Genomic DNA, 12,684 nt, shown 5'->3' with positions numbered 1-12,684 from the left:
AAGAAATATAAAGATGCGATACGATTAGCGCTGCGATCAGAGATCGCGCGTATTAATATTAATAATAATATATAATAAAAAATAAATGTCCGTTAATATGTCTGCCTAAATATATATATATATATATATAAATCTTATTAAAAGACTCATTAAAATACCTAACTAAAATATCGTGAATCTTATTAAAAAAGTTTTTCTATTAATAGCTAACACATATTGCATTCAAGTCCTATTGAAAACTCTGGGAAATCTTTGTACTATAATTATACAAATTCAATGTAATCTTCGATCCGCGTGCGGCAGGCTCGCGTTCGGTTCCGTTATCACGCGACCTCGGATGACATTTCCACTATTTCCAGGTTCGTGGTTCGTGAGAGCTCTCCGGCTAGGAGTAGAGGCTAGGAGAAAGGCGGAGGAAGGCGCATGCCTTCCCGTCGAGCGTCGAGCGTCGAGCGTCGAGCGCGCACTCGCGCAGCGCGTGGCGACGGCCCTGGCAGTCCTGGCACACCGCGGTGATACGCTTTGACATCCAACATGGCCACCTGATGTCTAGCAGACGATACACACAGGTGGCATGGGAGAGCTGTAAATAAAATCCACCCTCTAGATTTAATTATGAGCGGACGTGTGCAGAAGGAGAGTGCCGATGATTCCGATCGCGTTGACGATGCAGTGGACCCGCGAGTGCAGGTGAGTGCCGTCGCCCGGTTGGAACCGCGCGCGGGGGGTGCCCCCGCGACTCTCTCGGCGGTATCGACACTTTCGTCGTCGTCGGCGAGAAGAGGCCTCCTTCCGCGATTAAATCGTGCGGAAAAAATCGCGTCGCGCGGCGCGCTCCGACGACGATTTTCATCACGAGTCTCGGTGTGCAAAGCTCGTTCATTTTCCTTTGCGAACGTCTCCTACTTTTTCCCTTCCCTCCGCCCGCCCACCCGCTCACTCGCTTACACACACACACACACACACACACACACACGAGCGCGCGCGCGCGCGCGCGCCACGAGTCATAAAACGTCCCCGATTCTTAATCCCCCCTCCCTCTCCACCCGGTCGGGACGGCCAATTACAACGACAGCGCGTGCTAAATTACCCTCGTTGCCCGGTAACTCCGTCTCGACGCGAGAAATTGGAGCACAATGCATAGGGCTTCTTTAATTTATATGTAAATATAGGCAATATGAGGGAACGTATAAATTATTATCTCAATTAAGAAATTTGTGTTTGTTTAAAATATAAACTAATATATTACGGCATATAAAATAATGGACATTATTTAAAAAAAATACATAATTTGTATGTCTTTTTGATGTAAAATACATAACATATGTGATATTATTTCAGATTGAACTTGAAAGATTGAACACAGCTACGGACGATATTAATAAACTAGAAGTTGATTTAGATGTAAGTACCGCTTTTTATTAAAGCATGACCTTGAGTTTGTAACAGTCCCTAGCCTGTCTAGATTTCACATTGATATATATGAATGACGGCTTGAGCAACAAAGTTGCTGGCAAGTTTTGAAACTGGTTGCGATTAGATTTTATTGAGATGATTGCTGTGTAAGATACATGTGTAAATGGATAATGACTTGAGACGATGATCTTAACAGCAGTCCATGATGGCTTCAACCAAAGAAATAATTTTTAACTTAAGACAGCAGTTGTGATAAGGAATTATAACGCATACTTTAATCTTTCTATCTCATAGAAAGATTGTATTTTGTCATTTTTAGGAAGCAAGAGCAACCTTTAGAGAATTATTATGCGAATCAACAATCAAGATTGACACTTTGGCTAAGAAACTTGGAGCTTGCATTGAAAAATCCAGACCATACTATGACGTCAGGTTTAAAGCGAAAGAGGTAAGAATCTCTTTAGAGATATCTATAATTATACAAGTACAATAGATATCTAGATATAGATTTACAAATAAAGATTTATAAATATTCTTTTTAGGCATTACAAGAAACGCAGAAGGCTGCGATTAGATTTGAGAGAGCCAACAGTCAACATGCAGCAGCTAAGGAAATGGTTTATTTAGCCGAGGAAGGACTACGGACCGAAGGAAGATGTTTTGATCACGCTTGGCAGGTAAAACACAATAATATCAAGTTTTTAAAAAAGATTATATATAGGCAAGGTATTACGAAATATATTGTAGGAAATGTTGAATCATGCTACGTCACGAGTTAATGAGTCGGAGCACGAGAGAGCTCTCTCTGAAGCGGAGCATAGACGTACGACTGTATTATATCACAAAGTGGAACACGAAGTTCAAAGGTTGCAGCGTGATTTGAAGCGTACTATTGCCAAATCTAGGTACGTGGAACCTGTCATCCTTCACATTAATGGAGCTCGAGTATATCTATCTTCCTGTTTTGTTATAATGCACGAAGTTATTGCATACAGTTATTTTTATATAAATCACATTAAGAGCTAAACCTTGTATACAACCAAGTTAATATATCAGAACACGATAACTGTTTACATATGAAACCTCTTGTTGTTTCTTCCCATTTTGCTATTGATATATTTTATCTCTATTCAAAGAATCATCGAATTACTTTCGAATGATTATTACGTTTATGTTGTTTTCGATAGACCTCTTATGGTATTTATGTGTTTTGGTTATATGTTCATGTTGGCAGTATGGGTGCACGCCGCAGCTTGCTTCTGATAAACAGTATCGCCTACAGGCACAACTTGCTCATGTTGTAAGTAGGATAGATATTCTTTTTTATTTTTTTAAAATACGCAACATTTTATTTCACATTTTTGTGTGTTATCAAACTATCTCTCTGTTTATTTTAATCATTACCCTGATTGTGCATGAATTACATTTCTGAGAATATTTCGACGTATGTACAACTAGTGCTAGTTTTCTTTGATTGAGCTTTTCACGATAGATAGACTGCACACAAAATTCAAGTTGCTTTTTTCCTCTCTCTAATCAAATATTACCATGCAATTGTTATGCATTAGTAATATATTCAAATTCCGATTGTAAAAATGTGTAATGTTTACATAGCTCCAACTTAATCAAATATTACATAATCACGTAGGCCTTACTATGAGATGAGAGCGCACTTTAATCAAATGTTGGAGGAGCAGAAGATGAAGGTCAGTGCGCTGGAGAGATCAGTTGGCGAAGCAAAAGCTTCGTACGCGGAAGCGTTACGAAATCTGGAAAAGATCAGCGACGAGATTCACAGGGTATAAATATATACTTGTGTGAATATAATGATGATTTGAACCCGTGTACAAAACTTTCATTATACTTTCGCTAACAGACGAGAAGATACGATGGTACGGACGAGTACGATAAGAGTGCACGAGACGCATCCGATCGCTCCACCGCGCAAATTAATACGGCAACTCCAACGGATTCCAGCGTAACTGGATCCCCGGACAGCACGGATTACACTAGCGACGAATATTTACGTCTCCCCGACAAGATGAGTCCGAACGTGCTATGTCCCATGCCTACAAGAGTAAGTGTACATCCCTGGCAAATCAAACTTCTTAATTTTGTTAATTGATGAACTATGCTTTCTTTTCAGATCGAGAGAGATTCATCGTCGGAGTACCTGGGCCTAAATAATTTGAACCTTTCATCTACCGAACCTCGTAAATATATAAAACGGGACCGTCCACGAAGCATCGCCGCGACCGACTCGAAACATATCGTATCTCTAAATCATACTAGTTCTTCTCCAGGCCTGACGGATCTGTCGGGCATTATATCTCCGGTCGAGAAGAGAGTGAAGATTCAGACGCCCGTAAATGACCGCAAGAATAAATCTAATTCTCAAAATGGGGAGGAATGGACGGAAATTAGCCTGAACAATTCGCCGGACGAAATTTACTACAATAATGACGTGTACTCCGATGAGGAAGACCAAATCCCCTACAAACCGTTACCGATGGATCTAAGTCCGGAACTTGCTCAGGCAATTAATATCGCCGCCGAGCCGCCGAAAGAACAAACCAATCGAAAAAGATTAGTAACGCAAAAATCTTTACCCACAATGTCGAAAGTAAACGAAGTTACTTTAACCGAAGAGACGAAGGCTGAAGTTACGAGAAGTCCGTCAGTGAAAAATAGAAGCAAGCTCGACAGTAGCTTAGCCAATTGGATAACTAGAAGTTCAGCCGGTGGTGAAACTAGTGGTGGTAGTTCCAGTAAGTGGATGAAAGTGTCTTCGAAAAATTTTATATATTGTACTTGAAGACGCACGTTTATACAAGCGTATTGTTATTTCAGCAAATTCAAGCAGAAGACAATCTCTTGATATGTTGTGGAGTGGCGGTACCGGGGAGCGCGTTAAGGAATTACTCAATCACGGTATGATGATGCTAAACATATCTAGCTTAACGGAACGACGTTCCAGCGAGCCAAAGACAGTAGAGAGAGACAAGGACAAGTCTGAAAAGTCTGAAAAATCGGAAGTTAAAGGGAAAAAGGTCCCAAGCCCGTTAGAGAAAACAATGAGCTATCTCAACGCCGACGAGGAGACGTCGGACAGCGAAAGTTTAGCTAGGTAAGTTTCCACTGATATATATATATCTCTGATATATTCTCGCCAATCAACGATATCTTAATTCTTCTTTCTCTTAACAAACTCCCGATTAGCGTGGAGATGCTAACGGAAGATCAGATCTCTTCACTCATGATGGAGCCGGACATGAATCAAGTATGCCAAGAGATTCTGGGAACTCCCCTAGTCGAAGTATGCCCGCTGTTGCAACAGTTACAGCAACAATAGCCTTATCGCGGAGGAATTTGCACGACAAAGTGGCAAAGATTCAACAATAGAAAGTGTTCAAGATCGTTATAAAATGGTAACACAATTAAGATACATCTCCTTTCCGTTAAGCTACACATACTATCATGTTACGTTTCTGTCTGTTGCGTGTCGTAACTTATAGATTTTTCTATTATGTGATATAGGGCAAAGTAAAGGTTGTATTTCTGTGTAATCGTCATATTGATTTCGCGAAGATATTTTTCATGGGTTTTACTCGGTATCGTCAAGTTAATCTGTTAGTTAGAAAAATGATGTCTAATGCTTAGTAGAAATATACTCGATTGAAGCTTTTAGTCAATACAGAACTTGCGTTAAAAGCGTCTCCGTTAACTTAATTCCTCGGGCACTACGAAGCCTAATGTCATCTTTTGTGGATATACGCTTACACGACGCATCTCAGCTTGGGAGGACGTTTCCGAATTAATTCTATAAAATCTTTCTAACACTTAGGATTTGGTAAAATTATGAAAAATCATTCGCTGAGAAAGCAATATGTAGTTACTTTTCTAGGACATTGTGTAGTTTAATCTAGATACTCGTACACAAATTTATTCCGAGTCGCATTGACTATTTTTTGCTTGCCTTTATATGCGACTGCTCACGTTAAAGTCTCTCGGAGCGTTTAACAAATACATTAGAATATTATACAGCGAAATATCAAACGATCTAGAGAAATTGGGTGAACGAAACAGGATGCGTTCACCACGCTACGTTCGAAGATAACTGATTACGATAAGCGCTTTGTTTCTTTCTTTCTCTCTCTGTCTCTCTTTTATCGAAATACGATCGATTGGTCCATTAAGTACTCGCGAAGCGTACCGCCGAAAGAAACAAAACTTATAAAAAGTTACAAGTTGCCAATTATGACTGCGATGGTCAGATTATCTCTAAAACGCGGAACGAACTGTACATATAAGCATAGCATAATAATACAATTCTAAACGTATGTAAGTCTGTGTGCAAAACGTACTGTCAACATCACAAGTATCCTCGAGAGGTACTCGTTTTAAATTTCATTAATTCCAGCTGTACGTTCGATCAGCGACAGCACGTTTTGAACACAGATGATCGAAACTCGCGGCTTCGGCAGTCTGTTTCATATACGAAGCTTCGCGACATAAGTAAAAGACGATAGTATTCACCCCAGTCAGATTCAGCAGGATATTTTTCAATATTTTTCGCTGCGACGCGATAAAGGGACGACGCGTGTCTATCGAAGTATATAAGTATATATCTTACGGCTGTCCCGAGATCATTGTACGATAAGCGAGAGGAGGACGATTCGAATATTATACAAATTATCGTAAATATTGCGGAGTAGTTTGGGCAGCCGAACGATATCCGATCATGATAATAATAGATCGCAGACGCGTGCTCGAGCGGATTCAGGCACTCGAGACGAGTGAGATTTAAGCGTAGCTCCATCATTTTTATTGCCGCGTATTGTGATATAGCTCTTAGCGATTTTAGACGTTTAGTTTTCGATTATCCAATTGTCGGACGAGAACATTAGTAGTGCAAAGGATGCATACAATATGCTATTTATAAAGAGTAATATATACATACATATACATAATATATGTAAATTATTTATATATAAATTAAGTTATATATATTATATATACACAATATACAGATCCTATTTATTTTGAGCGTAACTTTCTGTAAACCGGCATTAATTGACACAATTCATACAGCGTTCGTCAATTTTTATAAGGGCGGTGGTAATTGTTGCTTTTTAACAAGGAATTGTTTTACGAGACGTCGCGTGCGTGTGTGCGATTTAATTGCAAATAAGCGTCGGAACTATTTAGATATCGCGCTATTTAGATATCCCGAAAATGTTGCAGCGTGTTACGCGCATACGCGCGCGCACACACACACACACACGCACACGCTCGCACACCGATGTCGTCCCTGGTGAAAAAATTTCTCACATTTTCTTAGCAATTTGGTAAGAATTGAGACTTATGAAAAATTCTGAAAAAATATATAACATTTCTTAGACACTTTCAGAAATAATTGGACGAGAATTTTCGGAATATTTCAGTATACGTATGTATGAAAATTTCTGATAAATTGCAGATTTTCTCATTTTTATTCAGATTTCTACAAAGATATGCTAACGAGAAAAATCTGAAATATTTTATTCCTATCATGTCTGAGTCTAAAAAACGTTTCAATTAAAATTTAAAAGGTTTAAAAAGTATAAAAAATTTGAAAAATTCTGAACATTCTGAGGAAGTCTGAAAATGTTTATAGAAATTCTAATTAATAATATAAAAAATTCTGAGACATTTTTCCACCAAGGATTGCCACCGTTCTCTAACGTAATCTAAAACCCGGGATCTGAATATTTACACGTACAAAACGCGACAAGCCGCGTAAATCGCTCATTCTAATTATTCGCTCGAAAGTATATCGTGGAAAAAAAAAGAAAAAAATAAAAATTAGACGCGACTATCTCGTATTGTCTTGACGAATTGTTTTTCGCGAGAAGTGCTTTCCGGGGCGGTGCACACTCTTAAGTTGTAACGTTGCAACTCCGTATGAATGAAAATTGTAGGAAATTTGTTGGGCAACGCGATTATCGAGAAAGATGAGGATCGTTCGTCGAAATTCTGCGTAATCGCAGCGTCGCGAGAGTTACGTTAAAAAAGTTACGTTTACGACCAGCGGGGACGCGCACAGCGACGACAAATTGTACTGTACATACCTAATATTGTATATGTGAATGTAAACTATGTATATATATATATATATATATATATCATTATCCTCCATTAAAACCTCATTGCGAAATACGCTTAACGGGAACATGACATCACCCGCTGAGATCCGTTCGAATTCAAATCTGCTCGCAACCTCCGGCTCCGGCTCGAACCGCGCGCAACTTCACGCACTTTATACCATTCCAGTATTCTGAGGCGTAATTAACCGCCGCGCGCCGTCGCCATTAAAGCAGATCCGTTAAAAGCAGACGAACGACAAATGCCACGCTTATACGGTCTTGTTAAACACGCGTCGGGATCGACATTTTTATACATTTTGACTCGCCTCGTCGCTCGTCGGTCGATTTCAAATCGTCGTCGACTGGATACTGGATGCGTGGAGACGCCATGGCTGGAGTCGTCGTCCGACAAGATCGGGAGCGATTCTACGTTTGATCTCACGATACAGCGAAAAGCGAGCTTTTCTTTTTCGGTTTTCCTCTTCTTCTTCTGCTTCTTGTTGCGTGGCAGCGGAAAGCGAGCGATCGCAAAACGCAACGATACGCGCACAACGATCGCGGGACGACGCGGTTCAAACACCCTCAAAACGCCTGTTACCGGACGCGATCACGTTTGAAATTGAAACAAACGGGTAAGCTTAGCGGTTGACGCAACAGCCGCGCAGCGGCGCGTCTGCGGCGGCGCGGCGCGCGGCGCGGCGCGGCGCGGCGCGACGAACGCCGCCGGCCGCCATGATGGGGAAACGAAAATGGCGTCGCGTGTACGGTGCCGATGATCCCTCGTTTCGCCGCGTTCGTGTACGGGTAGTTGCGGTGTACGGCGTGCGACGAAGCGTCTCAACGACGACGACGACGACGGACGCTGGCCTGATCGGCGTGTGAGTGGGTGCGCGCGACACGAGGCTCGCCCGAAGGATTACCGAGGTTCGCTCGGCGGTCGCGCCGCGCGTACGGACGTTACGGCGAGCGGCGAGCGGCGAGCGGCGGCGGCGGCGGTGGCGGCGGCAACGACGACGACGACGACGGCGACGACGACTGTCGCAGTGACGGTGATTAAATCGCGCGGACGGTATCGGTACCGGCGGACTCGCGGCGATTCCCGCGTTCTCTCTCGCCCTCCGCGAGACGCGACCTCGTCCCCGTTGTTGGCATGACGAAGGAAACGATATCCCCGTCCCCGTGGCGAGGCGATGTGTGTTGACGTGCGCGAGTGAGACCCACCTCTCCCCGCGTATCGTCCTTGTCCCGTTTTCGCGAACGAGGGACCCGCGCGGGTGGATCGTCTTCTGGAGTGGCGGCGACGAGAACGACGTGTGTGCGCGCGGCCACGACGGCGACGGCGACGGCGACGGCGACGTGCGACGTGTAGCACCTCGCCCCGACCATGGCGGTGAATCCGCGTGATATGGATGGCTTCATGCCGCTCCTGTCAACGACGGATATCAAGAAGAAGCTCAACGTCGGCAGCGCGCTGCTCAATTACCTCGGCGACTCGAGCAAGAGCATCGAGTGCCAGGACATCGGCATGTTCATCGACAACGTTATACCGTGGCTCGGCAACGGTAATCCAAAGGTAAGCGTTTCCCGTCGGCGACGACGACGACGATGTCTGAGTCCGCGATCGAGTTACTCCGAGCGCACCTAACCTTTACTCGCGGTATTTTTCCGGCTACCTTCCGAGTGACTTTCACGTTATTTATATATAGATACTTGTCTTGCGCCTATTCTCCACTTTATTAAACGCTAAAATTAAAACGGAGATGGAGAAACTCGATTTTTTTCTCCCTCTGGGACGCGCAAGGTGACGCGCGAAACGCCTTCCTAGAACGTCGATAAACGTTTATTGACAAAAAGATAAAGATGTGGATTATATTTGATTAAAAAATTTATTTATCGTCGTTAGTGTTATTTACTTCACTTTGAAGATTACGTCAAGAATGGCTGCGTTCGTTGTTTTTTTGGGAGGTTGTTGCTAGATATTTATTGACATCTGTACTAAAGCCGAGCTACTTTTCGGGCGCCGCGGCCGTTCTGTGTTGAAAGATGAATTATAATTGAAAGGATGAAGCAATGCGAACTAATCGAATTAACATGGCCTTAACCTTCTGTAACTGGAGTTTTTTGCTTGTGGAAAAAAAGGTTGCACCAACCGGTAAGTGGGAAACCATTGATTAAACCATTGAAATTAAAAAAATGAACATATAGGTACGTTCCATAATGCAACTTCTAAGTCATATGGTCTTACAGGGTTGACACTCAATCGGAGTCGGATCACGTTGGATTCGCGGCCTCCTCCTAGTCGAGCACATGACGCGCGCGGTCCATAAATGGAGAAAGGAGACGATTGATCAGCCGCCGCCTTCGGCGCGCTCCGTAAAACGCCGCTTTTTCGCGCTCGCACGTGAGAACGCGACCGCCCCTGTTCTCACCTCCGCGCGTTACGTCGCGAAACGGGAACGACCGATTTAGCGGCCCATGGGGCGCGGAGTGACGCGGAGGAGCAAGTACAAGTAATCCGGTATCCTCAATGCCGATGAAAGTGCTATTTGTCATAATTTACTGCCGTCTACTGGGTAGTGAACGACTGGCCCGACTGGTTCAACATTTCTTCCGTTTATTTCTTCCGACGGGTCCAAGTGACCTCCCGAGGGTCAAAGTAATACGTCTTTGCGGTTTATGACTCTCGGAACCTGTGTTTACGGTACCCTTTTCTACGGACTCTCGCAAGCGAAAGCGCAAGTTGTTCCGCGCGAGCCGCAATATTGGTCGAGGTATTTATTTAACGCTAAGTGCTTGCGTATTAAGCAAGCTGGAGATCGAAGCATAATGGTGTTTAAAGGGATTTAAAGGCACATTGTGATCGCAAAGTGATCTGATACACGAGTATGTAGCTGCTGTTTACTCGAAAGATTCAGTTATCCGCTTACTCCATGCGTGCGAAAGACCTCGCCGCGTCGTCACGTTTAAGACTAAACGCTAATAAACGTCGTAAATTACAACGCCCCGGCCATGCGTGATATAAACAATCCTTCGAGAACAGCGAGGCAGCGTATCGATTTATTCGTATTTACTGGGAGCACATCTCGGGTCTTCCATCGCGATACCATTAAAATCTGAGCAGGAAAACTCGGCACGTTGTGTAAATGAACTTCAATTTAGCGTAGAAAATAGTTAATTAACACACCTAACATGTCGGTCCTTTTTACATATTGCGCAATAAGCTTAAGCAATGCGTAGTCTCGTAAAAATGCTCTTGTTAGGGGCACAAAGCGGGATGTTTATACATCAACATAGCCCTCCGTTTAATCTTTATTTCCTGCGTATGGATATATCGATATTTCGGCCGCATTTGTCCGGCGGACAATGCGCTATTGAACACAAGAATTGGAGAATAAAGTGCAACGAATACGCAATGAGGTAATATCTGTACAAGGATTGAAGAGAAAGTGAAATAGACATTGGCGCACTTAATTAATTACATAAAGAGACATTGGCACATTTAATTAAATAAGATAAGAGATATTAAACGTGAAAATGTCGTTTCGTAAGTTGGATGCGTTACTGCGAATTGAACTTGTATTTGTTCCTCATATATTTTCTTTATGGACGTTTATCTTCCCTTCCTTCATATATACCTTATTAGTGTTATATTACAGTAGATCTCACTCGATCCTAATTTCGTACGATCGCGAGATGCCAGCCGGGGTGTGTCGAGTGACAAACTTATTACTTTGTGTGCGTACAGGGGTTCTCATACCTCCGGCATTCAACCGTATGCAACCTTTAACACTCGGGCTGTGACCTCGTCCCGTTATAAATGTAGATTATTTTTGTACAGTCGGAGAGACCGCGCTTTCAAATTCAATTTATTTTTGTCACAAATATCATTATAACGACGTTATCGTTAGACTTCCTTTCATCGCTTGGTCGTTTTGTGTTGATTTTTTTTTTACGACCACATCTTTAGGAAAGAACGTTGCACCTCGTGACGTACCACGGAGAGGAGATATTTCGAGATCCTCTTTTGGCAAAGGATACGTTGGGATTTACCGGGATGACCTTTAAATTGCTCAATCTACATCGAGCGATCGAGAGCAATCGAGTTTATGACGTGTTATTGTTGCCGATTGAGTTGCACTCCTATGTTCCCGGTACTACGTTCGGTCTTGCCGAATTATGTATGCCATCGTTCATTTACTTATTTCGTTTGCTGGACCTTCGAGGACAACGGTCACGATCGTAGACGTAATTGAATTGAAAACGCTAAAAATTTCTAATTAATTTGCATAACAGGTTTCCCCGTATCTCGATTTCCAAAAATTAAGTAATAGATAAAGGTTAATAGATAAAGGCTTTGGATTAATTTCATATATCGGCTCCAAAATTCACTTAATTCACCACGGAGCTCGGTTCACTCGCAAATAAGGGAAAAAAACTTTCACGCCATGTACGTAACGTGTCTTTTGCTAACGTGTCGCAAAGATCGACGCAGGGCTGTCGTTTAGTCGGAGCCAGTCAAGTCGCTAAATGCTCTCCGGTAATGGCCGAGTGTACGATGCGAGTTTTTGACCCCATCGAGAGGAATGCACAGCAGCCCGAGTGACAGTTTAATGGAGTATCGAGAGTGGCTCGAAACTTTATCGTAGGATTTGAACCATCAGGTACGGTCCCAGTGATTTCATTTGAATTTGTATTCCGCGCATAATCTTCCGCAGTTCTGTCAAAATTTTTGCGCGTCACTGTCGTACGTCTTCCTCAAATACGTGCCTGAAATAAACTTTAAATTTACTTTCGATCAATTAAGATGCTCCAAGATTATCCCGAGTAAAGCTCGAGCGTTCCATGTTCACGAAATCTTGATAAGTTTCGATCAATCTACGACAAGATACAGTTTTACCGAGAGTTTTACGGACAATGACGTGTTTACGAGTTAACATTAGCTGAAACGTTGAAGCTATATCGTGTGGTAAAATCTACTCTAAGATGAGTGGGAGTAAGAAATCATTCTCCTCGTTTGGGCGGTAACACTGGGAATGACTCATCGTAACGTTACATTTTTCATATCTGGTGATAAAACGTTCTTCATGAGACAGATTGCAACAAATTCTCTCTTTTTAATAATCACTTTCTCTTTCTTTCGACT

At 42.7% G+C, this 12,684-nt stretch overlaps 2 protein-coding genes across 8 annotated transcripts in view; both read left to right on the top strand.

Moving 5' to 3' along the window:
- The first annotated feature begins 357 nt into the window (after positions 1–357).
- Positions 358–7,614, top strand: LOC139767645 (uncharacterized). 3 transcript variants are annotated; one of them, XM_071697131.1, is made up of 11 exons: positions 358–690; positions 1,342–1,404; positions 1,736–1,864; positions 1,959–2,093; positions 2,164–2,321; positions 2,651–2,716; positions 3,065–3,215; positions 3,293–3,493; positions 3,563–4,184; positions 4,267–4,543; positions 4,636–7,614. In XM_071697131.1, exons 1-11 carry the CDS (start codon positions 616–618, stop codon positions 4,766–4,768), a joined length of 2,010 nt encoding a protein of 669 aa, XP_071553232.1. In that variant the 5' UTR covers positions 358–615; the 3' UTR covers positions 4,769–7,614. The 3 variants fall into 3 exon arrangements, with proteins under 3 accessions (XP_071553232.1, XP_071553233.1, XP_071553234.1); XM_071697133.1 differs by having other exon boundaries at positions 614–690; positions 1,711–1,864; XM_071697132.1 differs by lacking the exon at positions 2,651–2,716.
- A 659-nt stretch (positions 7,615–8,273) lies between these two features.
- The window catches only part of Chb (chromosome bows), a 36,079-nt gene continuing 31,668 nt past the window's right edge, over positions 8,274–12,684 (top strand). For 3 of the 5 annotated variants that reach the window (XM_071697124.1, XM_071697125.1, XM_071697122.1), the window contains exon 1: positions 8,275–9,114. In XM_071697124.1, the coding sequence (XP_071553225.1) occupies positions 8,926–9,114 (189 nt within the window). In that variant the 5' untranslated portion in view covers positions 8,275–8,925. Of the gene's footprint in view, positions 9,115–12,684 lie in introns of all 5 variants that reach the window. The other 2 variants (XM_071697123.1, XM_071697121.1) reach the window with 1 other exon arrangement.

This window comes from Temnothorax nylanderi, unplaced genomic scaffold (assembly GCF_030848795.1).
Source record: "Temnothorax nylanderi isolate EJ_2023f unplaced genomic scaffold, tnyl_v1.0 TNYL_tig0011_pilon, whole genome shotgun sequence".
In the NCBI taxonomy this organism is placed as follows: domain Eukaryota; kingdom Metazoa; phylum Arthropoda; class Insecta; order Hymenoptera; family Formicidae; genus Temnothorax; species Temnothorax nylanderi.
The sequence above is the reverse complement of the archived record's forward strand: the minus strand, read 5'-3'. Positions and strand labels throughout refer to the sequence as shown.

Bases quoted from the DNA above. Each gene is read 5' to 3' on its own strand.
- LOC139767645 (XM_071697131.1), top strand. From the start codon at position 616: ATGAGCGGACGTGTGCAGAAGGAGAGTGCCGATGATTCCGATCGCGTT. The intron at 1,405-1,735 runs GTAAGTACCGCT...TGTCATTTTTAG, and splicing joins AACTAGAAGTTGATTTAGAT to GAAGCAAGAGCAACCTTTAG. The intron at 2,717-3,064 runs GTAAGTAGGATA...ATAATCACGTAG, and splicing joins AGGCACAACTTGCTCATGTT to GCCTTACTATGAGATGAGAG.